The sequence below is a fragment of the Equus przewalskii genome, chromosome 10, assembly GCF_037783145.1.
Source record: "Equus przewalskii isolate Varuska chromosome 10, EquPr2, whole genome shotgun sequence".
NCBI lineage: Eukaryota > Metazoa > Chordata > Mammalia > Perissodactyla > Equidae > Equus > Equus przewalskii.
In genome coordinates this window covers 41635389-41663111 of record NC_091840.1, presented here as the reverse complement: position 1 = coordinate 41663111, position 27723 = coordinate 41635389, and the positions used below count along the sequence as shown (strand labels likewise).

Genomic DNA, 27723 nt, shown 5'->3' with positions numbered 1-27723 from the left:
GACTCAGAAGAGAGGCCTTTTTGTGGGTTCCACTGTGGGTCCCCCGGGCTTAGTGGTTGGAGTGTGGTGGGGAAAGTAGCTCCGTGTGTAGTGTTCTGCCAGCCACTGGGCCAGGACAGTGGGCCCGGCTCAGTGTCCACATGATGCCAACACGTCCTGCCAGCTCCATCAAGAGTCTAGCACCTCGGGAACCAGGGTGGGGCTCAAAGCGTAGTCCTCAGCCCAGCAGCAGCAGCACCTGGGAGCTTGTTAGAAACGCAGCAGCTCGGGCCCGGGGCAGACCTGCTGGGTCAGAGTCTGCACTGTGACGAGAGCCCAGGGGGTTTGTGTGCACGTTTGAGGGTGGGAGGCACTGGGCTAGGTGACCGCATTCTTGACCACATCCCAGATGTACTGCTGGGACACTGGAGGCTGGCATGTCCCTCTCTCCACACCCCCACCCCCCTACCATCTGAGTAGGAGCGGGGAGGGGAGAAGTGGGCATGGAGCCAATGAAGCAGAGACCAAAGCCAAGCTGGGGCCAGATTTGTCCAGACCCCACTGAGCCCCTGGCTGAGTTCCTTCCTCGTTCTCACTGGGGAAGGAAACCAGGCTCAGCCCCTGAGAAGCCTTCCCCAGGGAAGATGTGTGTCCTTCACACTCTTCCGAGTCCTCGAACAGCCCGAACTCACCTGCTTTCTCACCCAGGTGCCAAATCCTTGTTGGCTACACCCATGTGACACAGGCGGCCCCAGAACAAAGTACAGTGACTTTCTAAGTCAGGACTGTGGTCCAGGCCTTCACTAGAGACCTGGGATCCCGTGCAATGGCACCTGCCACAGCCCCAGCGGAGAGGCCTCCTGGGGGAGGTGAGCTCAGACCCTGCAGGCAAGCCTGTACTCCCTCAGCCCATCCAGGCTTTCAGATGTGTGCACAACTCCATGTGCTGCCCCCGTTCCTGCTGACGATTTCAGAGAAGCAGTGTGCACAAGCTGGTACGACCCATTGTCGGGAACACGTGTCCAGGTTGTGGCACCACCAGTGCCCACTCCACATGATTTAGGGCTGCTTTCCCTATAAAACAATCACATGCACACACACTCACACACACTGTGGTTAAAATAAAATGCATTTCGTATAAATATCTCCATCAAGGAGTCATACAAGGAAGACCCAAGTGCCTGTCAGGAGCAGATTGGGGTTTGTTTTTCTCAAATACAGACTCACAAATAACTGTACATGGGGCAGCTAATACAGAGTGGTACGACAGCGCCTCCTGGTGGTCACTCCAAGAGGTGCAATCAGAAGCCGGTTCCATCCTCTCCCACTAGACGTGCCTGGCATTGCAGATTTTCTCCAAGGGACCAGGGAGACCCAACTCTCCATTATCCAGGGACGGGTGGACACAAGGGAGACAAGAGGTTCCTCTCAGTCCAGGCTGCGACTTGGTAGCAGGTCAAGTAAAGGGTTAGGGGGAAGGAGATGGGGGAATAAGATGGAGGCTGGGGATAATTTCCCTCCATCTCTGCCGGCTGTAATCCAGAGTTGGCTCTGTCACTGAATTCTGTGGCAGCAGCTTTAACTTTTCCCTGGGGCTGATGGTGCTCTGGGATGGCTGGGCTGCCCTGTGGCCCCATCCTTTCTCAGCTTGTAGGGAACTACGGCACCAAAGATGTCTTCATGGTAGCGCTTCTGGCTCTTTACAGGGAAACAGAGACCAGGGTGTCAACTCTGCCGCTCCAGCCACCTCTCATTCATCAGGTCCAGGCTGGGATGAGCCCCTGGGGTTCCCCGATTCCCTGTCAAACGTACACTCCTGACCACTGTCGTGCTTAGATCATGCTGAATCTAAACTGGGCTCCTTCTCTCCCATCGGCACCTGCTCTGGTGTGGACACCTAAGAATCTCCCCAAGCTTATGATGGACAGTAAGGCCTGCCTAGAACTTGTCCCTCCAGAGGCTCCGGGAAATGTGGCTCTGAGATAAATGCATCTGGGACATGCTGCGTACTTGCTACCACCTTGAAGTTTCACGATGCACAGAGTATGTTAGTGGCTCTGAGAAGTCTTGTCATAAAGCAAGGTGTTTGCCTCTGTTGAAATGAGCAACAGACCAGGATGCACAGTCAGGCCTCTCACTGTCCGGCCAGCCCTGACCTGCAGCCATCTGCAGGATTCTTTTGGGGTCCAGGACTGTTCTGAGCCTGACTCTGGAGTCCAGGCTCCCTGGCCTGCGCCCTCGACCTCCATCCCTAGCCCACACGCCAGCTGCTGTGCCTTAAGCTGGAAAAAATGACCCCTGCCCTGCTCCTCACTCAGGCTCAGCCTGGCAGCCACCAGCTGGTTCAGGGTATGGGCCACGTCCCGGGCCATGCGCACATCCCAGAAGACATAGATATGGCCTTGCTCCTCATGGAGCATGAGAGGCACCTCGCCAGCCAGCTGCTGGCACAGCATGTCTTGAACATAGACCTGAAACCAGAGGAGATGGTGGGTCCAGGCCCCTGCACCTGGGGCAAAGTTTGCAGTCAGGCCTGCTGGCCGTGGGGAGGTGGGCAAGGGCACAATGGGCTGCACCCTCAGGAGCAGAGTGAGCACCCTCCCAGCCAGGACATTGCACAGGGACCAGTATTGGGATACGGAGGTGCACTGACACCTTGCCTGGCCAGGCCTGGGCTGGGACTTTGGTGATGGACAGTCACAAGGAGTTGACCATCCAGTGGGGCTTCTGGATTGATTCAGAATTCTCCAGGCTTCAAAGAAGCATCACTCGAGCCACTTCCCCTGCCCAGTGAGGCCCAGGTGCCCACTCCCTACGGAAGGCAGCCTCTCAGGACAGACCATCCCTGGGAACCCCACTGTCATTCAGAGCAGGGCACAGAGCCCTGGGCTCCCCATTACACAGAAGCCCAGGAGTCCATGGGGGACTCGCTGCTCTTGTTCCACACAAGATGCCAGTGACCCCAGCAATGGGCCGGAGCTCTGGGTCTGGGAGGAGCTCTGATGGGGCAAGTGCACAAGGGCTGAGCCAAGAATCAGTACCAACTCCCCGTGCTCACCGGGCAAAGTGCCCCCGGGGCAGCAGAGCCCGTGGGCTGTGGTGGGAGCAGGAGCTGTCCTCCAGCCTTGCTGTGCTTGAGCGTGAAGCCAGCCTGGACCCGCTCTCCTCAGGCAGTCACATATCCCAGGAGGAGGAACTTCAGGGGGCTGGGCACTGGGATGAACCCACCATGTGCCCCTGACTTGGTTGTGAACATCTCGGGGCCTGTCTCTTCTCCTGGAAGAGTGAATGTAATATCTACCTGCTTCCCTTTAGAGTGAGGAGATGAAGGCTCAGAGGGGTGAGGGGCGTGTAGGGAATCAGGCACCCCCCATAGTCTGTGCTTTGAAGGCTCCCCCACTGCCTGGGCAGCTGCTGCCTTTACCTTGGGCTGTTCAGGCAGGCGAGGACAGGCTGTGTGCACCTCATACAGCACACTCTTCCAGGGCATCTCCAGCATCTCCGCCTGATAGAGGTAGTCCTCATCCGGGTGACTGCACCCCAACACCAGGGTCATGCAGCCACCTTGGAGCCCTGCAAGACCCACTGGGATGCAGTTACTGGGTGGCCACCAGAAGGCGGGCCTCAGCTTAAGGTCTGAGGAGCTGGGGCCTCAACCAGAAATCTCATTTCATCCCCCTAAACATCCAATCTAGTATTTTCCCCACTTTACAGATGAGGAACCTGAGGCCCAGGGTGTTCAGATCACTTGTCCACACAGGCTGAGGCAAAGTTGGGAGAGGGGCCAGTGACTGTTTGTTGGGTGGTGGCACAACTCTCCCACAACTCCAGTCCTGCTCCTAGGCAGGTGCTGGTCAATGGGTGCCCCTCTCCACATCCAAGGAGCCCTCCAGCTGTACCTCTGTTCTCGGCATCATGGAGTCACTGCAGTCAGAAACTGCAGAAGGGGGCGATGCCTGTGCCAGGCCTGATGAGGATGCAAGGATGGGTGTGGTCCTCAGGGAGCTAAAAGTCACTGACACTGAGGGGGACAAAAAGAGAGAGGCCCCAGTCTTCGGGCACCATCGACTGAGGCACACACGGGGCAAGGACTGAGGACCTGGAGGTGCGGTTGTGGGACATAGTGGTGGTGGGATGGAAATAATGAGCTCTAATTATATTTCCCAATTCCTACAGGTTGCTTCATTCGCCTGTCTAGAGACATCATCACTTCACCATGGGGACGCTTTGAGAAAAAGCTGGGCCTCACTGTTCTCTGGGCTCCACCATCACTGGCATCTCTGTCCATGCCCCTGCTAGAGACTTGGCCATGCTCTCTAGCAGGAGATAGAATGGAGAGGCCCAGTGTGAGCCCAGTGCCTTCTCATGGGCTAAGGGGCCCAGAGTGGCACCTAAACCCCAGATCCCTCCCTTTCAACCCAGAAGTCCCATGGCCCAGTGACTCCACATTGGACAAACCAGAGGGGGACTTACCTCCGCACAAAGCAGCTCACGGGGTCAAGCAGCTTCAGGCTACAGAACCATGTGCTGCAGACGCCCTGGTGCAGGGGGGCCCTGTCCATCGGCAGGGATAGGACAGATCTGACAACATCGCCCCCTAGCGCCCGTGCGGCACCTGTCCCAGCAGCTCCTCCCTCACTGACACACCTCCTCCAACAGACCACACAGGAGCTCTGCTGGCTTTAAGGAGGGGCTGTTTTCCTCCTGGTTCTGAGATCCACCCTCTATATACCCAGAGCTGGTGATGGCTGGAAGGGACCAGAGAATCTGCAAACCTCTCCTTTGGCCAATGCAGAAACTGAGTCTCAGAGAGGGAAAATGACCTGTACAAGGTCACTCAGGCAGCAGTGGAGTCAGGTCACAGCTCAGCTTCCCTAACTCCTAGTCCAGTGCTCCCTCCAAGAGTTTCTCCAGGACCTGCCCAGCCCACCACTCAGCTCCAATGACAGTAGCATAAAGTGGTCCCACAGGGTGGCCACAGTCACTGACCCAGAGCGTCTCCACGAGTATAGCCCTTGCTGGTAGGAGGCCTGGATGGTGGACAACGTGCTGAGCATTCAGTTGCTCTGAAATGTCTCTGTCTCCTCGAGTGTCCCCTCCTGGGCTTGTGGAAGCTCCATCTTTCTCTGGGTTACATTCCATTCCCAACGGCCCAGCATTATAGGGGACCTCCACCCAACTTGAGAAGTCCCTTTGGTTTTCCTCTGGATGGAATCTTGCTCTCAAAGCATGTGCCTGCCTGTCCTCTCTTGATCTGATGATGGAGACTTGGTCTGGGCTGATGGTCTCCGGCAGAGCAATTAGGCCTCTGCCCAGTTTTTAGAAACTGTGTGACTGTGCTGCTCCCAGCACAGAGGGCTCTGAGGTGTGGGCTAGCTCCCAGCTTTCCAACCCAGGCAACGCTCAGTTATGGAAGGCACAGCAGGGGCACGGTTCATGCAGTGGAGGAGCCCGCCCTAATTGACAAGGTTTGGACCTTCCAGCCTATGTGAGCCCATCCCTCATCCTCTGCCCTCACAGCCCCTGTGCTCCTCTTCCTAGCACCCACATAACAAGAGTCGTCTATTTCCATGCTCTCTCTTCATTGTCCCCTCTAGATGGGAAGCTCCATGAAGCAGAGGCAACATGTGCTGTTTCCACCATGGTTCCAAGCACAGACACCTGTGAAACACATCACTGCTGAGTGAGTGAGGGAGGGAGTCAATGAACAATCTGGACAGAATCACCCCTGTTTTTGGCTGGACTTTCAGGAAGATGAAGACTCATTGGACTCTCACTGAGGACTGGATGCTTTCTACATTTGATCCCACTAAATCGTCCCCACAGTAGTATGACAGCAGAGTGGAGTAGGATGGTTGAGAACTTGGACTTGGCAGTCAGACTACTTGGGTTTGAATCTCACTTATTACATGCTAATAGTGTGACTTTATGCAGGTGGCTTAACCTCCTTCTACCTCAGTTTCCTCACCTGTAAAATGCACACAGACCCCATCTCACATGGTTACGGATAATACACATGGAAAAGGGTTAGCTCAGTGACTGGTTCATAGTAATCGCTCCCTCACACCTCCTCCTGTGAGCAGCAAAGGTGAGTGTTTAACACCTGAGGAGACAAAAGCTCAGCGATGTTGAAGAGCTGTCCGTAAACAGCAGAGTTGGATGGTCCCAAAGCCTGTGCCCTAATCTTACCCTGGGTGCAGTATGTGAGCACGGCCACAGTGAGGTGGACCTCCGTCGTTGTGCGGTCCCTGGAGGAGCTGATGGAGTAGCACCGGGGTTTCAGAATAGGGAGCTGAAAGGGCAGGAAGCCAGCAGACACCCGCAGGGACGGGAACTCCTCCACCACCTCCAGGAAGGTGGGGGTGTTGGTGAACTTCGACTTGTTGTACTCCAAGGGCTGAAAGCCAAGAGCAGTGTGAGCCACTCAGGCTTCCTGCCCCACACCATGGGAAGAGGCTGTCACAATCCAGTATTCATTCATTGCTTTATTCATTCCCTCCCTCAACAAACCCTTGGCAGTTCCAGGCGCTGTCCAGGGTGCTGAGTTGACAAAGCTGGAAACGGAGCCCTTCCTGTACTGGGGGAACTCAGGCCAGCGAGTAGCATTTACTGAACTCATGTGCTTAGAATGTCAGCGTCAGCCACTTGCGGGCAGGAATCGCATCTTTTTTGTAATCTAATTTGGGGCAGGGCTTTGGAATCATACAGACCTGGGTTCAAAGTTTGACTGGATTCGAACTGTGGGACCTGGCCCCAATTACTTAATCTTTGTGACATGAGGATAGTATAACCTACCTTGAGGGGATGCTGTGAGAATTAAATTAGAAATTGTGTGCCAAGTTGATACACTGTACCCACAGGATAATGGAAGTGGAGGTGCCTGGAATCAAGATAATTAGCTATAAAGATGATAGTAATAACGACATTCAGCGCCTTTTGCAAAGATTTGGGCCTAGAAAGTGGTAGGTGAGTTAATGCATTCTCCCATTAATTTATTCATTCAACTACTCATGTGTCATTATGTCCAAATTCATCTACACCATCCATCTTCTAACACTTCCTAAGCTCCAGGCTTGTTCCAGGCTTGGGGAATATAAGACAGACGAGAAATAGCAGCTCTCCTTTGATAGCTAATTTCCGAAGAAGCACTTCAGTTGTGTCCTGGAGACACTCAGAAAAATTCAGCTCAGTCAATGCAACTGTGTCCTAGAGATGGGATGAGAGAAGATGCCTGACGTCTCACCAGCCTTGGACAGTCTCACTTTGGAAAGCTGGGGTGGATCCCCATCAGAGCTTAAAGAACAGCTCTGAGCTCTGGCTCCCCCAACTCTGGAACCCTGTCCCTGCCTCACCGGCCAGCCCTAACCTTCACCTGACACAGGGTCTCCAGCCTCTGGTCTTGGCCTCTGGGCCAGCTTTCAGAGCAGCAGCTGGTTTGCGGGAGTTGTGATGTCCAGGAAGTAGGTGAGGGCCTGGCTGAGAGCAGGGGGTCAGCCACTTGTCCTTGACCCAGTAGCTGCCTGGATACAGACGGAAGAAATCGGAATGGAAAATGAAGCCCCACTGAGGCCTCTGGAGCAGACACCGTCCTCCTTCCAGCTGCAGGGGAGAGAACACCCTGAAGTCCTGGCCCCATCAACATCAAAAGGGCTCATGTGCCTGGCTCATGTTCAGAAAAGTGGTGCCCAGAGACAGGGCTGCCAGGGAAAGGTGATCAGCAGCCCTCCAAGTTGACACGATCCTGCAAAACTAATCATGCACCAGAGTCCTGTCCCTCTCTGACCCAGATCTGAACTTTAGCAGGACTCCCACAGGTGAACTACAGACTCACAGTGACTAAATCCACCAAACACCGATGTACGCCACAGAGGCCAGGTGTCCATTCAGAGAAGAGCCCATGACTGCAGTCCCCTGGGGTGCCACACCCAGAGGTGCTGGGTGAGCAGCAAAGCAGCGCAAAGTGAGGGGGCAAGTCTCAAGGAGTTCCCAGAGGCAGTTTACAGGGTGGTCACAGTGTGGACACTGGAGCCAGGAGACATGGTTTCAAACTCTGGCTCTCCACTTACTAGCTGGTGACTGAACCCTCTGAGCCCTGGTCCCATCTCTGTGAAATGGACATGATCACAAAACCTGTCTCTCTGGGAGTGTACAAGCGTTGACTGAAATAGTGCATGTGTAATGGTACTGTGCCTGGTAAACAGGTGCTCCATAAGTGGTAAAAATATTAGTATTACGTTATTTCATCTAGAAAGAAGGCCTGATGAGCCACATCTGTCTCCCTACAGTGTGAGGACTCCCTGTCCCCTTGTCCCCGAGTTTCAGGCTCTCTCACTTTTTCCTGGACAGTGGGGATCAATGCCAGACTCTGCTTCTCTGACCCCCACTTTCCTATTGTGGCCACTCTCTTTAGGGGGCACAGTCTTTGGAGGTGTCATTATGACTGAGGACACCAAGGCCAGGGAGGTAGTCCTCTGGGCATAGAGGCCCGTGATGGTGGATTTCATTACTTCTCCTCTCCTGGGGCCTTTCACCCCCGTGCTGTGCTCCCCACATGGACTGAGAGCCTCCCCTCGGCACAGGAAAGGGGTGCTCTGGACCCTCCCAAGGAGAGCATCTGTCCCCAGGGAGGATGGCCAGGAGAAGCCACACTCTCTTGTCTCCTGTGGCCTGCCCCTGCCCATTGCCTAGTGAAGTTGGGGGCAAATGAGACCCTTGCTGGTGAAGAAGAATGAAATTAGACGCTGTGAAAATACATGGAGGTTATAAACTCTGGGACCCGAGGAGACCCTCAGGGTGTGTTAGGCCCCTTCTCTGACCCTCTGGACACATGTGCATTAGCCTGTGGGACGTGGATGTTCCTCCACCCCTGCAGTTATTTGGTGCCAGCAATTGTGACGGTTGCATGTGTATCCACTCATTTGTTCTTCACAACAACCCCACAAGCAAGGCTCTGTTACCTCTATTGTAGAGACAAGGGAAGAAATCCTGAGAGGTTGCCTCCTGTGCCCAAGGTCACAGCTAGTAAGTGATGGGTCAGGGACTTGAACCTTCAGAGCTCACCCTTTTTACACTGTTTCCACATTTCTCTATTATGTCACCAAGCAAGCTGCACACACAGGTCTATTGTGGGGACTAAGAGACGATGCATGTTGGGGCTGGCCCCGTGGCCGAGTGGTTAAGTTTGCGCGCTCCGCTGCAGGCGGCCCAGTGTTTCGTTGGTTCGAATCCTGGGCGCGGACATGGCACTGCTCATCCAACCACGCTGAGGCAGCGTCCCACATGCCACAACTAGAAGGACCCACAACGAAGAATATACAACTATGTACCGGAGGGCTTTGGGGAGAAAAAGGAAAAAATTTAAAAAAATAAAATAAAAAATAAAAAGAGACGATGCATGTAAAGTGCTGGCATATACTAATTACCTAATAAACGCCAGCCGCTACTGTTATTATTATAATAATACTGATTATGACTATTGCTGCTTGTCTGCCTCCTGTTCTAGGTAATGTGCTGTCTGAGCTTCACTGAGTTTCATTCCCGGATAGTTTAAATCCCTCTCCTCAGGCCGAGACCTGCCCTGCCCGGCTCTGCTAATGGGAGTTCAGCTTGAGCGAGGGGCGGGAAGGGGCTGGGGGCCAAGCCAGGGGGAAGCCTGCCACCCTGCCCTGCCAGGGTCCCTTCTCTGCCCCAACTAGGGGTCCTCGTGTCCTTCCCCTTCCAAGCCAAGCCTCTTCCTTCCTTCCCCTTTCCTCCAAAGAAGTGTTCAGTTTCCATTCCTGATGGCGGAAAGGAGTGACTCAGGCAGCAGCGCCTGTGGACAAAGGGCCGGCCTGGGTGCAGGTGGGGCTCATCGCTGGCTCTCAAGGAGTCAGTCCCAGGAAGCCCGGCTGCCCCTTGATTTGCTCTGTCCACAACCTGGGTGCCAGAGCCCATGTGAGCCTTTGCCAAGCAGAGGCCAAGAGAAGGAGCATGAGAGCTGGAGCAGGCCCTTCTCTAAGGCAGCGGGAAGATTCTGCTGATGGAGCATGTTGTCCGCATGCCGATGCTCCCCCTTGAATTCCCAGGCCAGTGGGAGAGTCAGCCCGGGCCTGGAGGTGGTCCGGTCCAAGCTGGAAAACGATTCGGCGACCTCATGTTGCATGGTCTCTCCTGGGTGACATATGGCATCTCTCCATCCTCACCATCTCTCCTGCTGACATACGGAAGGGCCGGTTCTGTGCTTTTTTTTGTTTTTTTTTTAATTTTGAAATACACACGGGATTGAGTTCCTTGGGCCTATCTCAAGCTATTTCTTAGAAATTGAGGTGGACTGCACAGTGAAAAGCACAGCACCCACATGTATAGAATGGTGAGTTTGACAAGTACATACATGCAAATAGCCTATTCTCTTTTCAAGAAAGAGATCGTTTCTATCGCCCCAGAAACATCCCTCCAGCCCCTTCTCAGGCCACCGCTACTCCTCCAGAGGCAACCACTGTCTGATTTCCTTCATCACAGATTTCTTGTGTCTGTTCTAAAACTTCCTATAAATGGAGGCATTCAGTGTGCACATTTTGTGTCTGCCTTCTTATTCTCAGCAGAACATTTTTGAGATTTCTCTCTGTTGTGTTTGCCAGTGGTTTGTTCTTTTATTACCGCGTGGTGTTCTGTTGTATGACCGCACTAGGATTGTTCATCCATCTGCTTTCCTTTGGACACTTGGGCTATTTATGAATAAAGCTGCGATGAAATTCTTGCACAGGTCTTTGTGTGAACATATGAGTTTCTTTACTTTGAGTAAATACCTAGGGGTGGATTTTCTAGGTTATAAGGAAGGCATGCTTAACTTTACGAGAAACTACCAGAACAATTTGCAATGTGGGTCACCGTTGTGGTGTGGTTTACCACTCTCCCCAGCAGTTAGTGAAGGTTGCAGTTGCTCCATACTTTTGCTAACATTTGGTGTTGTCAGTCTTTATAACTGTAGCAATTTTAGCCGGGTGATGAACAGGAGTTTTTAATCTGATGAAATCTATGTTATCTTTTTTTTCCTTCATGGTTGTGAGGTTTTGGGTGCTGTGTGGGAAGGCCTTGCCCATCCTCAGGATACAAGTAGCCTCCTCTATTTCTTTCCTAAAGGCTTTATAGTTTTAGGTTTTACATTTCCATCTATGATCCATTTCTAGATTATTTTTTGTGTGTGGTGAGGTATGGATCAAAGTTCGCTGTTTTCCATGTACGTAACTAGATTGTGTAGCACCAGTTGTTAAGAAGGGTTTCCTTTGCACATTGAGTTGCTTTGGTGTCTTTGTTGAAAATCAGTTGACCAAATAAGTGTGGGTCTGTTTCAGGACTCTCTATTCTGTCTGACCAAATTGTCTATCTTCACAGCAATACCTTACCATCCTGCTTAGGCTAGCATTAGAGTAAGTCATGGAATCAAGATAGTGTAAATGATCTCTGTTTCTCTTTGTTTAAAGATTGTTTTGATTCATCTAGATCCTCTAACGTTTCACATAAATCTTAGAATCAGCTTGCTAATTCCCCCCGACCCTCAAGAACACAGCCTGCTGAGATTTTGATTTCATTTTGATGTGTGCTTGAGAAGAAGGTATATCCTACTGCTGTTGAGAGCACAGTTCCACAAATGACAACTACATTGGGGTGATAGTGTTTAAATCATCCAACTCTTTAGAGATTTGCTGTCTATTTGTTCTATAGATTATTGATTGGTTCCAGGACCCCCACAGATACCAAAATCCACAGATGCTCAAGTCCCAAGGGTGGGGTAGCTGGGTGCGAATTAGGGGACAGCAAAGGAAGAGTACGGTCACTCACTCAGTCAGTTATCTAGGTCACCAGGGCTTTGTGAAAGAGAGAACCTCATGTGTAGGGACAGAGCAGTTCCTCTTCTGGTTGTTTTGCAAGCAGTTGTGTCATCCAGCTGGCAATACGTTTAATTGAGATGGGTATCTTTGAAACGGATGCCTCAGCGATCCAAAGCGTATCGTCAGGCACTCACACCACCTTTTCCACAGCAGTCGCACCATTTGACCTGCCCACCAACAGTGCCCAAGGCCGCCTCCTCCACATCCTCAGCAACCTGTCATCTTCCGGTTTTTTGACAGTCGCCATCCTAAGGGGTGTGAAGTGGCAGACTCACACTTTGCACAGACCCTTCAGTCTACAGTGCAGAGAACAGAGAGCGTCAGACACGTGTCTGGGACTTTGAGTAACAGAGCTCTGAGATGGAACTTTCCCAAGGGCTGCCTCCCACCTCCTTTAGCCCAGAGCGAGGCCCTGGGACTGGATCGTGGTGACCCCACAGTGATGCCAGGCTGCCAAGGTCAACTGTGCCCTGGCACTGTGTCTTGAAGATGCCTCCCTACTGTCTTAATTAGTCTGCAAATTCACTGGCCTTGGGTTTGATTGTCGTCCCTCCCTGCAGGCTGGGGGCAGAGGTCCCTGGGGCTCTCCTTTGTGGGCTGCACTCACTGTGACTCAACACCAAGGTATGTGGTGACCCCAAAGTGCTTGTGGCTGGTACTCTAGCTGTCCCCATGTATCCATGGGCTCTGGGAGTTTTTTGTTTTTTTAGCAGAACTTTCTTGAGATATTATACAGGTAGAGTAAAATGCACAGATGTAGTTTGCTGGATAAGTTTTTACCTATGTGAAGAGCTGTATGACCACCATCCAGATCAAGCTCAGAACCTGCCAGCCCCAGAAGGTTTCTCGGGCCCCTCCAAGGGAAATCGCTATTCTGACCTGTGAGCACAGCACATGCTCACTTGTGTCTGACTTTTTCTGCTCGACCGTGAGCTTCATTGATGTTGTTTCCTGTGTCCGTGGCTCCTTTTGATTGCAGAGGGTATTCCATCATATGAATACTACAATTCGCTTCTTCTTTCTCCTGGTGGTGAACATTTGTATTTTTTCCAGTTTGGGGCTCTGGTGAGTCAAGCTGCTGTGAACACACATATCTGTCTTTCTCTCTCTTGGGTAAATATCTAGGAGTAGAATAGTCAGTACACAGGAGACATAGATATTTGACTGCACCACAATCCACCAAGAAGTTTCCAAAGTTATATTATTTTCACTCCATCCAGGTAATGAATGGAAGTTCTAGTTGTTCCGTATCCCAATCAATGATGACATTGTCCCTGTTGTCCCTGGTGTCGACAAGGATTGCAAAGAATTTCCCCCTCTGTTCCCTCCTTTCTGCTCCAGCTGTGCCATCTGCCCCTTAAATCCAGTCAAATTCTGGGGGATCCAGGAATATGGTGTGGATGGAGGGTAAGTACGGGGGACATGTGGCCTCAGTCTATGGGAGCACCTCAGAGAAGTCAGTCTTTGCAAATTCTGGTGCATTGAGCAAGGGGCAAGAAGGAAGATGGGTGCAAACAGATGTGCGGCCCTGGGGTGCCTTCTAGCCACTGGGGCCTGAATGACCCTGAACTTCTCATCCCTGGCTTTACCCCTGGGCCTCTCCCTAGCTCACTGCAGCGACCTGCTTGATATCACCGTTCCCAACCCACCCCCACTGCCTCGACCCATCCTATCCTGCCAGTCTCTCTCAGTCAATCATGTCCCTTAACCAGGTACTAAAGCCAATTAAGGACAGTTTATTCAATATGTCTCCCCCACTCCCATGTCACTTGAAATGTTCTCTTATGTGTAAGACTTCTCCTGTCTTTCCATTCCGAAGCCCAGAAAAGAGCGAGGGAAGAGAAGAGAAAAAGGAAATGAGTTCATAGAGAGGGCTCAGAAGCTCCCAGGGCACCACAATACTCCTGGACAAAAATCTCCATTATGACGCTTTCTCTTTGCAAAACATTTCTTCCTAATGATTATGTTTTTATACAAAGAAGAGAATTTGAAAAGGGAGACATACTTTTTTGAGAACCTAAGTATCCTCATATAGCTCAGGCTGCCACATGTGAGCTGTGTGACCTTGAGTATGGCCCTTAGACACTCTGAGCATCCGTTGCTCTGTGTGTAAAATGGATATAACCAGGCCTTCTCACCACCACCACCACCCCGGGCTCAGGCATGTGTAGCTACACAGGCCCTGTCCAATATCCCCACTGTTTTCTGGACGCTGACCGAGCATGCTCAGGAGACAGTTACATACTAATGGCCAGTATCGTATAGAAACTCACTGTCATGTCAGTGTGGTCAGGCTCTTTGAACTTCTATGAGCCAGATATGATTCAGTCTCAGCGGTGGAGCACAGGAGGAGAGAGGAGGAAGGGTCACTGGGGTGGGGAATGTCCACTTCCCTCTCTCCCGGTCCCCCCTCGCCCCTCCTGCCCCAGGACTCTACCTCTATCTCTTTCTCTAGATCCGCTTCCTCTTGCTCCTGGCTCCCTCCCATTGAATAACTGCCAAATCGCAATCACATTTATATCTCTGTGGAGTCCTCTCCAGTGCAGACAACTGTCCAGCTGGTGTGAAAAGCAGTGGTGGCCACAGAGGAAGCGGAGAGATGGTCTTCACCTGTGCCCAGCCTCCCTACCTGAACCCAGTGAGTCCCGGGCTGTGGGTGTGGGCCAGTGCTGGCCCGGGGGAAGCAGCTCTGGGGCTCTGAGGAAACAGCTCTTGGGAGGCAGGGGGCAGGGGAGGGGGGCATCCTAAAGAGAACACAAGAAGGGCAGGAATGCCAGATGGGGAGATCCTGACACAGCCTCTGCTCCACGCTGGTCTCCCCTGTGCCTCTAAGGACTGGAGGATGATGAGCATTGGGACTCAAGCATGTGACAAAGGGTTCCTGAGCTCCCTCTGGGTGCCTGGTCCTATTGCTGGTGGAGGGGGTAGAAGACAGGCGTGAGTAGTGATGAGAAGAGTGATGCTTTGTTTGCATGAAGGGCAGTAAACAGGACTTCTGGGGAGGGTGACAACACAGCACGGCAGTCGAGGGCACTTACTTTGGAGCTGCCCTTCCTGGGTTCAGCCACTGACTGGCTGGATGACCTCAGGCAAGTTCCTCTGAACTCTGTGGGACTCAGTTTCCATGTCCATAGAATGGGGTGACCCTGTCCCCCTCCCAGGGTTGGGGTGAGGATGGAGGGAGGCAGCATCTGTAGGGTGCCTGCACGTGCCCAGCACACACGGGGCTTCGGAAGGGCTCAGTATTGGCAGGCATCTGGGCACAGCAGGGAAGGGCCCCGAGGAGCTGGTGCTCCCTGAGGGGAGGTCATGAGGCCAGGGTGGGTCCAGGGAGTCTGCAGAGGGGTCATCTCGGGAGTGAGAGGAGTGGGGCTGTCCCTGCAGTGTGGGGCACAGAGGGCCACCTTTTGCACCTTTGTGCCCCGTGTGTGGAGGCCCTGTCTGCAGGTGGCCTCATTTCAACCCCGTGAGGCTTGTCAACCCCACATCACACAGGGAAGAACTGCGGCTCAGAGAGGTTGGGGCCACTGGACACAGGTCCCGATGGTAAGAGGCAGAGGAGGAAGGTGCCTTGATTCACCCCAGAGGCGGGAGGTGCCCACAGAGAGCAATAATGGGGAAGGCAGGCAGGAAGCAGGACCTCCAAGACAGAATGTGCCCCACTAGGTGTGTTCTCCATCAGATGGGGACCCTGGAGCCCCAGCCAGGCCCTGCTACTGTATCATTCTGGTGACTGGTTTTTACTTTCCAGTCCTTGGATTCAAAACCCAGACTTTTCAAATCAGGACAGTCCTCCTGTGGGCAGCATAGATCTCAGATTGGGCCTTGGAGTCTGGACAGGAAAGAGGACAGGTGCGTTCCCCATGGGCACCAGGAGCTCCCTGAGGACCTGCAGACCTCCGGCAGCCGGGACCATGGTGCTGCCTCCTACGTATGGTGGGAAGGGCACAGGGCCGGCAGTTCTGCTCAGTCCCAGCTCCTCAGAGGGCCGGGACGAGGCTGGGACCACAGGCAGGACAGGACGCACTGTTTGGTCCAGGGAAGCGCTCGGTGAGCCAAGAGGGAGGATGTTCTGTGCTTCATGGTGAGAAGGAGGCTGTGTGGCGGTTACAAGCACAGGTGCTGGGCTTCAAACCCCACTCTATCACTCACCAGCTGTGTGGCTTTGGGCAAGTTACCACACCTTCCTGTGCTTCAGTTTCCTCATCTGTGAAGGTGGCACTAATGGCCTGGGTGGTTGTGAGGATAATGAGGAAATGCAGACAGCGAAGGTCGCCACCAGAAGGGCCTCGGGACCTCTGGGCAGCAGCGCCCTCTGGCGGTAAGCCTCGCACTGCCTCCTGCAGGTGAGCCCCTCTGCCAGGGGGGCTGGGGGCCCTCTGGTGACACTGGGCCTCCAGAAGGAGGCTGCCCACCCTCTGGCCTGTAGGGCCTGGCTCTGCTGTCGGCGCTTCTGGACAGGAAGGGAAGGAAAAGTTCTCAGGCTCCAGGCACGGCCAGAGGAGAGAGCAGTTCTGACCCGGCACAGGGATGAAGTCACCTGATGCCAACAGCTACCGCTGTCAGGCCTGCGAGCCAAGGGCTTTCCGGCCGGCTCCTTGTCTAATCCTCCCAAGACCACGGCCAGGCTAGGGCTCTGGTGCCGCCGTCCCACAGAGGGAACTGGGTACAGACAGGTCAGTGACCGCCCAACAGCAGAGCTGCCAGCACGGGAGCTGGAGGCGAGCCCAGGCCTGTGGACCAGAAAACCAGTGCAAAACCCACCCTCCTGCGCCATACAGAGCAAAAGTGAGTGTTGTTGCCTGCCGAGATCCCTCCCTCACACACACACACTCACACACAGACACTCAGACACACACTGGTCATAAGTCCACAGCAGCCGGGTTGGCCACACTTAAAACACACAAATTTGTCCTCTCAGTTCTGGAGGTCAGAAATCGAAAACCAAAGTGTCAGCAAGGCTGGTTCCTTCTGGAGATTTCAGAGGAGAATGTGTCTTCTCTCTGCAGGTCACCCCCTTCTCTGGGATAATCCAAGGGGGTCTCCAGGAGGGACTTGAGATCACTGTCCGTGGAACTGTTTTACCCTCCAGTGGAACCAGGTACCTGGAACTCTTGTTTCTCTGCAGCCTCGCCCCTTAGCAACCCATGGTGCCTGTCAGCTCAGGATGGTTCACCCAGCACCTTCTGAGCTGCCTGCACCTGGACATGCCAGATGAGTTGGCTCAGCCTCTGCCAACACTGGGTGGCACCATTGCCATCTGCCAGCAGCATCCGGGCACCATTAACATAGAGTCCCCGTAGACATAGGGATGACAGGAGCTCGCAGCCTAAGGAGAGAAGCGGGCAAGCCCAGAGGCAGGTGATCATGTTACAGGGTTGAACTCTGCGCACTCTGACCCAGAAGAGCAAGATCTCCCTTCCTCTGTTTCCCGAAACTGCCCTCGTCTTTGGAACCTTCATTCAGCTAATGTTCAAACATTTAAAGTTGCCATCAAATGTAATTTCATGAAAATTATCATGCCAGGAGAGCTCATATTTGTTCTACGCCTCCTACTGTATCTCATTTTATTTCATTTTTATTTTATTTTAGTTTTTAGTCATGCCTCCCCTTTCAGACCCTGTGTTTGTAGGTATATTCCCATCAATTCCACCTGTGCTTTGAATTTCTTCTCTTCTTTCCCAGTTGAGCAGACATGGGCACACCTCCAACCAGTGTTCACTTGGTGCTGAGGGCTCTTTTAGGCACTTTTCCCATTTCTGTCTTTGACATGAATTTTTAATTAGTGTCCAATACCTATGCTTCTTGCTGCTAGTATCAACACTTTACCCAATTTGTACTTATTTTTAGGAAAATCACACTGTAAAGGCAAAATGCAATAATTGCACAAAAACACACTAAGTGCTACATGGTAACGAGAGTGACAACACACTGACCATCTCCAGTCACCTGCAAGTTCCCAGAGAGACACCCGTCAAAGTCAATCGAGGCTCCCCCGTTCCCGCCATTGGTGTAAACCAGGCTACAGGTGACTCTCTGATTTCCCTCGTCTAGGTTTGCTGTGGACTTTCAGACTGGCCGCAGTGACGATGACATTGCCTTCCACTTCAACCCTCGGTTTGAAGAAGGCGGGTCTGTGGTCTGCAACACGAAGGAGAAAGGACGCTGGGGGCCAGAGGAGAAGAAGACACACCTGCCCTTTCAGAGGGGGAGTCCCTTTGAGCTCAGCTTCCTGGTGCTGAGCTCATGTTTCCAGGTGAGCAGGAGCTCTCATCCCCTCCCTCCCGCTGCCCATCCCCTCAGAGCTAACAGACCTGGGGAAGAGCCTTTAAATAACCACACCCATTGAGATCTGGCTGAGCAGCACCATCCACAGATGACAGGACCATTTCTTTTAAGGGTGTTACTGATGGCTGCACCTCATTACGCACCTTCACTGGCTCTTCCAGGAGCACCTGTTGCTTCTTTTACTCAGGGACTAAGAACCAGACAAGTCACCATGGGCTTTTTTGGCCTCCTGGGGCTTTAAAAACCGAGTTCATTCTGTTCTTCTGCTGTAGCCATTGGTCCATCCAAGTCCCTGAGAACATTTGTTTTTTGGCCATATTGTTGCAAGCTTTATCCAGGTTCTAGTAATGGCTAGCAAGGCATTGCAAATTGCTTTTGCTAGCAGAGTCCCGTCTCTGGGCTTAGGAAGGTGGGTGGAGATGAGTATATCTGTGTCCACGCATCTCTGTGAAGGTGCATGTTCCCATCCCTGCCATATGCAGCCTGAGGTCGCCTCTCCTCTGTTCCCTATGAACATTTTTATGCATATTTAAATAACACCCAGGGGAGCTATGATTAGACAGAAAACAGACTGCAATAAACAACCATAAGAACTAAAAAGCCAACAAGGAGAGCCAAGCAGAGATTGAGGTTGGATCACAGGCATGTTCCTGTAACTGACACAGCTCTGGAGCCCAGTGCCCCTGACCTACAAGGCATGGATGGTCTTAGTTTCTAGAAGCAGGGGTCCCGGAGGCCCAGGTGTGTTCCCTGCCCTGGCCTGGGACCCCTCTCCTGCAACATGCGTTCAACTTGGCAGGTGATGTTGAATGGGAGCCTCTTTGTGCGGTACCCACACCGTGTGCCCTTCCACCGCATGGACACCCTCTCTGTCACTGGCGCTGTGCAACTGTCCTCCATCAGCTTCCAGGTCAGATGGTCCACCTGGCACCTGTCCCAGGGGCTCGGGGAAGGCTCAGTCTAGCTGTGTCTAGGCCCTGTTGGGGGAGCCCAAACCCCACTTGTGACTCTGGGGACACATCTTCAGTTCTCGTGTCTCATCCTTCTTGTGTCACTGTCTCTGTCTGGAACCTGTGCTTCAGTCTCCAGATTCCTAGTCCACTCCTCTCTGTCACTCTCTATTTCCACTCTGGTTAGGAGGCCGTGTGGGTCCAGAAAGAACCAGGCTTGAGAGTCCAACTGAATCCAGCTCAGATCCCAGCTCTGCCGTCCTCATTGGCTGTGGGATCTTACACAAGCGACTTGGCCTCTCCCAGCCTCAGTTTCCCCATCTGTGGAAGGGGCATAGTTGCTGCTGCCCCTCGAGGTTTTGTGTGAGTTCATGGGGCAATAAATGTCAGAGGCTACAAAATGGACCACATGGGACTATACCAGGGTCTACTTGACCTTCTCTGTGTTTTAAAATTTTTGCACATTTTGCCAGCGTTTAAAAGGTCAGAGCAAGTTATGTGATCTGAGAAAGTTGTCCAGGCAGGATGGTGGTGGAGCTTACCCATCAATGTGAATGGACTTAGAGCCACGAACTGTAAACTTAAAAATGGTTAAGATGGTAGGTTTTATGTGTATTTTACCTCAATTTTTAAAATTGTCAGGAAATAGCACATGGAAACCTTGATTTCTGGCCTTTCATGAAAACTGAGAGGACTGGGGTGTGCTGGGCCCACATTCCCACAGGGCCCCCGGAGGCTGGACTGGAGCTGTTGTTACCACTTTCGGTATCGAGTATGCTCCTGAGATGGGGACAACACACAGAGGCCCTCGGCAAATACGAGCTCATCTCTCTTACTTCCTCACCTCTCTTATTTCTCCCTACCCAACTGTCTCCCCTACAGGGTAGGAGGAGAGAGAAGGAGAGAGATGGAGACAGAGAGAGAAAAGGAGGGTGAGAGGAGAGAGAGAAAAAGAGAAAGGTATATATATAGAGAGAGAGGGCACCATCCTGCTGTCGCCTCCTGGAGCCTAATCATCCCCACTGCCCCTCCACGTGGTCCTGAGCACCCTCCCGCCCCCCACCTGCCTGACTCTCTCCCTCTGAGCTCAGTCCCTGCCTTTCCGCTCTTTCTTCGCTCCGTTAATGCTTATCTTCACCCCACCGTGCCTTTTACTTTAACAGAACACCCGCGCAGCCCTGTCCCGCCCGCCTTCTCCACGAGGCAGTTCTCCCAGGCTGCCCATTTCCCACACAAGCCCAACGGGCACAAACCCCAAGTGAGTTAAGCAAGAAAAGTCCGGGAAGTGGAGCTGTTAGCAGGAAGGACAGAGGGTCCCAGAGGCCGGCTCCGGCCAGCAGGCCAGCCAGGGCCTAATGCCCCACCAAAGTTTCCTTGTCTCCCTCGACCAGGCACCCAGAGCCAGGACCTGGGAGTCGTCCTGTTTCTTCCCTCCCTCCCCTAATCTCTCTCCAGGGCACCAACGCCTCTCCATCCCACAGCCACTGCCCTGGTCCAGTCCACCTGACCCCACATCACGAGGACCGTGGTCTAGTTCCCACTCCCCTCACACCCTCCCACTGCGGCAGTGACCTTCCTGTAAGCAAATCTGGTCACATCCTCTCCCAGCTGAAAAATCCTGAAGGCCCCATGTCCTTTTAAACAAAGGCAAACTCCCCAGCAGGACGTGCAGCATCCTCCCCAGTCTTGCCCCAGAGCAGCTCCCGGCCTCAGCCCTCCCCCATGAAGCTCACGCAGCCTCCACTCTTCACTCGAGGCTCCCTGGGGTCATCAGGCTTTTGCACAGGCTGTCCCGGTGCTGACAGCACACTTAGCCACCTCACCTGGAGCCAACCCCTAAAGGCCCTTCAATGCTCTGCTGAAATGTTGCTCCTCGGGGTCGTCTTCGCTGGACGCCCCCCTGCCACTGCGTCTCCATAGACTTTGCATGTCACTGTACAATGACCACATCCCAGTGTAACTGTGCTTCCGTGTCTGTCCCCGTCACTCCACCCACTCCTTCCCTCCACCCCTGAGCCTTGCAGGCTGGGACTGTGGCTTGTTCAATGTGTATCCCCAGCACTCTGGACGGTGCCAGGCACACAGGAGGCACCAGGTAAGTGAATGTGGATTGTGGTTTGCACAGGCAGTAGAAGAGGAAACCAGTCAGGGCAAGAAGATCAGTCAGCTCAGGGACACAGGGTCGAGGACAGGAAGGGGAGCAGGGCCCGGCCCCTCCTTTGGCTCCCGAGCAGTGGGGGCTGGGGGAAGGGGTGTCTGTCCACCCAGCCCTCCTGTGGCCCACCGCAGTCCAGCTCAGGCACCTGCCTCCTGCCATGCTGGCTGCACGCCTGGTGCGGCTCCAGGGAGCCCTTGCAGGGCAGCCCCACTTGGGCCCTGGCCTGGGGAGGACAGGGTGGGTGGACACAACCAGACAGAACTCGGCACCATTTTGGACTTTATCACTTGCTCCCTGGGCAAGCTTGGGCAAGTTGCTTAACCCTTCAGAACCTGGTTGCCTCACTAGTGGAACAGGAGCTAAGCTTCCCTCCCTCAGAGAGCAGTGGAGCCCGAGCCTGGCACACAACAGGCCCTCAGTAAATGTTAGTCTTCACCTTCTGGGTGAAATATGGCCCTAGAAGCAATGGGAGCTGAGGGAAGCTGGCTGGTCTACATCAGACAGGTCCTCCTCTCCCTCTGGAGGCGCCAATGGGGATGTTCCCCTCCTCCAACCCTGGCCCCGCCCCTTCCTGAGCACAGTGATCTTGGGAAGGCGGGGAGATCCAGGCCACAGGCTCAGGAAGGCTGATGGGAGCAGGAAGGAGGCGAGGGTGAGTCAGGGGAGCATTTTTGACCACAGTTTCTGCCATGGTCTCATCCTCATTGGCACCGAGGTTAACCTCCATTTTGATTTCCTCATCCTGTTCGTCTCCAGGGATCAGGCTGGCCCACTAAGCTCCCCCATTTCCAGTCTCTTGCTCTCTCTTCATGGCTCTTCATTTTGCTTCTTCCTGTGGGTTAAAAGGAGGACGCAGGGCCAGGCATCAGTCCCCACCCGTAGGAAAGGTGGGACTGACCCCCTGAGCGTCTGTCAGGCTGAATGATGAGGGGAGGGAGTAGGGGTGTGGACCCTGATGAATTAGGAAACACCCGGAAGTCACTTCTTGGCTCAGTCCTCTGCCACTGCGGCAGCCACAGAAGACCGAGGCCCCACCTTCCATCCTCCGCCAAGTGAGGCTGTGCTGGAGAAACTCCACTGAGAAGAAAAGTGGGCCAGAGGCCACAGTGCAGCCAAATTCCTTCTCTACAGGAAACGTTTGCCCCTCCCTCATGCCCTGAGAGAGGAAACACACCTATCCTCCAATTTTGGGGGTCTGGTTGGGGCCATAGGGCCGGTTACCCCCTCAGGATTAACTGACTTCAGATATTGTGTTATGTGGTGCCCTCTGGTGGCAGGTGGTGGTCTCCATGCTGGGGAGGGCTGCTTAAAACCTGGGTTTCTTTCTTCCAGAAGCAAACAATGATCCACAGGGAGCTGAGCGCCCCTCAACAGATGTCAGAGGTGAGTCTGAAAGCTCTGGTCAGATCACAGCCTCAGGTGTCCCCCCTCCCCAAGGGCTGAATTCTCTAGTCCCAGAGTCACAAAGAAAGCAGTTTAACAAGGGAATGGGGACATGGGGGCTGGGCCTCTGCTCAGGAGACAGAGTGAAACTCTCCCAGGGAGAGCAGAGTCTGCAGCAGGCTGGACTCACTCAGTGGCCCCAGAGGCAGGTCCCTTAGGCACCAGCAGGAAATCGTCTCCTTCTGTCACCAAGCAGGGAGTGCAGTGGTCCAGCACGTTGAGAGGAGGCCCTGCATCCCGAGGACTAACACCAGCATGTCACTGCTGCTCACAGGATGGAGCGGCTGCTCCTCCTCGTGCCAGTGCACATCAGACGGGAGGCCTGGAGCCAGTGGGGCTGCCCTGGGTGGAGGGGCAGGTGACTGTGCTGGGGTCTGGGACATGGCAGGAAGTCCTGCCAAGGCTGACATGAGGAGGAAGGTGATGGAGAATCCAAGGGCTGAAGCCTCACGACCTCAGTGTCACATTGGAGCATCCCCTCTCAAATGTATGGGGCTCGTGCATATGTCACTCCCACATGAATTATCTGTTTTCAACGGAATCCCACCTTCCCTCCTATGGGCTATCCCAACCCAGCCTACATAACTGTGTTCTCAGGGTGTGTAGAGGTTTTCTCTGCGTTGGGCAGGGTGGGAGACGAAGAGCAGTGCCAGCAGTGAAGCAGTCCTCCAGGAAGCTGAGGTTCCTAAAAACACCCAAGTAAACGAGAAGACTCTTGACAGGAGCTTCACTTTTAACATCGTCCCTTCACTGTGAGCATAGGAAGTGGCCTTCCCTTCTCAGCCCAAGTGTCCCTCTATGTCCGGCTAAAGATCTTTTTGCGACAGTTTAAGCTCATTCATTTGAAGAAGGCTGGTAAGTTTTCATCTGGCATTTACTGAATTAAGAAACGATATCATGGAGTTCTTTCTTGAAAATATGTTACTCACAGGCACGGTTGTCAAACTCAGTTGACTGTCCAAATTCATGGAAATAGGCACAAAGTGCCCCCTGCCATGGTGGCTGCTCTGGCTGCCGCTGGCTGACCCTTCCCTCTCCTCCCAACAGATGAATCCATTCTACACCTGCATCCCGGGTGGCCTGTACCCCTCCAGGAGAATCATTGTGTCGGGCACCATCCTGCCCAACGCTCAATGGTAAGCTAGGGCTCTCGGGGAGGAGAGAGACAGCCCAGGGTCATTCTGGCCATCGCCCTGGCTCTGGGCGGGCTGGGGAGGGGCAGGGACCCGGAGCTCAGTGGTTAGAGGAGGTCCATGTGAGCTGTCCACCCCCAGGTTCCACATCAACCTGCGCTCTGGGAGTGACATCGCCTTCCACTTGAACCCCCGTTTCAATCAGAACTCTGTGGTCCGCAACTCACTGATCAACGGCTCTTGGGGGCATGAGGAGAAATATCTGTGCGGACCAATGCCCTTCATCCGAGGCCAGAGCTTCACGGTAAGCTGCCACAGCCCGCAGCTCTCATGGGGCAAATGGAGCAGGGGTGGGAGGCGTCTGGGGGCCCCTTGAACCAGATGGGAGCTGATGCCTCTGGGGTGAGGGCTGTGCACAGAATAAGAAAAAGTGTTCAACAAATTGTTGCCATTATTTTACTGTTACTGTCCCACATAGGGCAGGTGGTGCTATCTGCTGTTTACAGATGAGGAAACAGACTCACAAGTGCAGGTTACTGGCCTGAGGTCACACAGCCGATAAGTGCCAGATGGAGCCCAAGAAGGAGGAGTCATTCCTTTATTCACTCACTCATTCCACAATCATTTCAGCTATTCTCTCAGGGCCCACTTTGTGCAGGAAGCACCCCAGGTGCTGGGGGTACAGCATGGAGCAGACAGACGAGGTCCTGCCCCACGGAGTCTGCAGTTTAGGAGGCAGAGGAACAAGAAGACAACAGATAAGAACAGACGCTCTGTAGAACGGAAACAGAATAGAGGGACAGAGTGAGCCCCGGGGCAGGGGCTGCGCTGCCTTAGACGGGACAGCTCTCCGTGGTGGCCACCGTGCCTTTGAGACCCATATGGCAGAGGGAGCCGCCTCGCAAAGATCTGCAGGCGCATTGGGGCTGGCAGCGGAGGGAGCGGCCATTACTGCAGAGGCGGAGTCTGGGCGTGGCCTGTCTGGGACCAGGGGCCGGGGCCTCCCAGGTGGACAGTGAGGACAGGGACGTGTGGGTGGGGCGGCCGAGGCCTGGCTCACAGAGAGCAGGTGTTCTCAGCCCCGACCATAGAGTCAAATCCCCAGGAGCTTAAAGAAGGGAAGTCAATGCCTGGGCCGGTAAAGGCCAACGAGGGGGCGAGCCTGGGCCTCCGTATTTGTAAATCCACCCTGATGCTCCTCCCCCAGGGTTGAAACGACTGATGTCGGGCTCTGAGGGCCATGGAAGGGAGCTGGGATTTTAATACAGTGTGTTGGTGTGTTTCAAACCAGGGGGACACTGTACTTTGATTTCTAGATAGCTGGGTGACTGTGAGCAAGTGACTTAACTGTGCCTCAGTTTCCTCATCTAAAAATGGGCTAATAGTAACATCAATCTCATAGACGTGTAAGAATGAAATGATATTTGTGTTTATAACATGCTTAGGACAGTGTGTGCATGTGTGCAAGTGTCAGCTATTGCAATGGGGGTGATGACATTTTCACGTGCTCTGAGGGCCTCCAGGAGAAAGTTTGGGGTGGAAAAGACAGGTTAGGAGGCTGGCGCTGCAGGAGTGCAGGCGCGGAGCCCTTCTGTGCTCCGGGTTCTAGGGACATGGACAGACAAGCCAGCGTTTCTGCCCTGGAGGCTCAGGGTCCAGTTGGAGAATGAAGATGGGGTGGGGACATGGCCTGAGGGGGCTCCTGACTCGACTAGGAGGGCATCAGGATGTGGGGAAGACAGGCAGGGCTCAGTTTCCTGGAGGGAGGGGGAAGAATCCTGAAGGGCGATGAGCCATCATCCGTGTGGGCAAGGGGAGCAGAGTTGGGAGCACAAGAGGAAGGGCATTCTGGGCGGCGGGAACAGAATGTGTAAAAGCACGGGGGCAGGAGAGTCCAGGGCGTGTTGAGTGAAGAATGGATCCTTCAGAGCTGCTAGAAGGCAGGTGTGGGGTCTGCTCGATTAAGGTGCCAGGAAGGCAAGAGGGAGGGAGGGAGACCCGAGCCTGCATTGAGTCCTGAGGAATTTCCAAGTAGAGGGCAAATGACGTGGCCTCTGTGTCCAGGTGCGCATCACATGTAAAGCCCATCGCCTCAGGGTGGCCGTGAATGGAGTGCGCAAGTTTGACTACAACCACCGCATGAAGAACTTTTGCGCCATCAACGTCCTGGATGTAGCGGGTCACATCCGGCTGACCCATGTGCAGTTATAGGCGGGATCCCTGGCCTGGGCTCGAGGGCTGGGGCACGTTGCTGTCTGGATCTGCTCATCACCTCCACCTTCCCCATCCCTGCCCCAGCCCCAGCCCTTCCCAGCCTGCAGAGGGTCTCTTTTCTGGGGAGACCACGCTCTTGTCTGGCCCTGCTGAGGCTGCTGCAGCCAGCCTGGAGTGCCGAGGGCAGCTGGCTGGGACCATTTTCCTCAGTAGGGGCAGGACCGGGGACCCCAGCTGCCCAAATCCATCCATCTGAGGAGAGGGGTGATCCACACAGGCTGCAGCCCCAGGTTCAGTTCCCTCGGCAGAAAGGGAGGGTGCTGGGCCTTCCCAAGCGCCTGGCCCAGGCCCACACCCCGTCTGCCTCTCAGCTGCATCCCCAGCCCTTTCAGCTCCAGTCAGTCCCAGGCCAGCAGCTCTTCACTCCCCAGGGGAGGCGGTCTCCTCGGCCCCTCCCTGTCTCCCAGCTTCAGCCTCTCCTGCACCTGCACCAGCCCTTCCCCGGATCCAGGAAAGCTCCCTGATGACACCCTGCTGGTTTCCACCAACTGATGGGACCCTTCTCAGCAGGGGGCTCTCCCCTCCCTGTGTCCTTCAAAGAAATAAAGAAAAAGGCTTGTTAGCACACATATGGGCTGGTTGTGGTTTATTAAAAGACAGTTTGGAGCCTCTGGAATTGGGGTATCCTGGCTGAGGGGAGTGGGAGGAGACAATGTGAGCTCATTCTGATGGGGGGGTGGGTCCTGACATCCATACCTGCTCCTAGTGGGTCCCCCACAAACCCTTCACGGGTGTGGGAGAAAGCAGGCCAGGCTCAGGCCTCTTGGGCAGGAATCTCTGAGGCAGGAAGCTGGGGAACAGAGGTGAACCCAGGAAACAGGCCCAGATGGGCCAAGGGCTGGGCCAGAGCCTATGGGGGCCAAAGCAGGGCCAGGAGGCCAGGTGGCAGGGCCAGCTCATCAGAACCCTGTGTCCCAGTGGGAGGAGGTGGCAGTGGGGTCAGAAGAAGCTGACTCAGAAGAGAGGCCTTTTTGTGGGTTCCACTATGGGTCCCCCGGGCTTAGTGGTTGGAGTGTGGTGGGGAATCACACCCCCAGATGCAATCAGAAGCCGGTTCCATCGTCTCCCACTTGACGTGCCTGGCATTGCAGATTGTCTCCAAGGACCAGGGAGGCCCCAACTCTGCATTATCCGGGGACGGGTGGACTCAAGACAGACAGGAGGTCCCACTCAGTCCAGGCTGCTACTTTGTAGCAGGTCAAGTAAAGGGTTAGGGGGAAGGAGATGGGGAATAAGATGTGAGGCTGGGGATAATTTCCCTCCATCTCTGCCGGCTGTAATCCAGAGTTGACTCTGTCACTGAATTCTGCGGCAGCAGCTTTAACTTTTCCTGGGGGCCGATGGCGCTCTGGGATGGCTCGGCTGCCCTGTGGCCCCATCCTTTCTCAGCTTGTAGGGAACTACGGCACCAAAGATGTCTTCATGGTAGCGCTTTTGGCTCTTTACGGGAAAGTAGCTCCTTGTGTAGTGTTCTGCCAGCCACTGGGCCAGGACAGGGGGCCTGCTTCAGTGTCCACATGGTGCCAACATGTCCTGCCAGCTCCATCAAGAGTCTAGCACCTCGGGAACCAGGGTGGGGCTCAAAGTGTAGCCCTCAGCCCAGCAGCAGCAGCACCTGGGAGCTTGTTAGT

General features: G+C 54.0%; 3 protein-coding genes across 3 annotated transcripts in view; 2 read left to right on the top strand and 1 right to left on the bottom strand.

Annotated features, from left to right (window-relative positions):
* The window catches only part of LOC103567002 (nitric oxide synthase, inducible-like), a 198907-nt gene that overhangs the window by 131150 nt on the left and 40034 nt on the right, over positions 1-27723 (top strand).
* LOC139073981 (nitric oxide synthase, inducible-like) lies at positions 1091-14011 on the bottom strand. The gene is given in 8 exon segments (XM_070561218.1): positions 1091-1677; positions 2256-2450; positions 3404-3552; positions 3879-3984; positions 4229-4295; positions 4453-4594; positions 6169-6376; positions 13985-14011. Coding segments are annotated over 8 exon segments (1014 nt in total). The 3' UTR covers positions 1091-1557.
* Positions 14288-26660, top strand: LOC103567135 (galectin-9B-like). Its single transcript, XM_070560864.1, has 8 exons — positions 14288-14484; positions 16856-16947; positions 17901-18102; positions 18934-19044; positions 22575-22625; positions 23733-23821; positions 23960-24122; positions 25883-26660. The coding sequence occupies exons 1-8, from the start codon at positions 14446-14448 to the stop codon at positions 26027-26029; spliced, it is 894 nt and encodes a 297-aa protein (XP_070416965.1). The 5' UTR covers positions 14288-14445; the 3' UTR covers positions 26030-26660.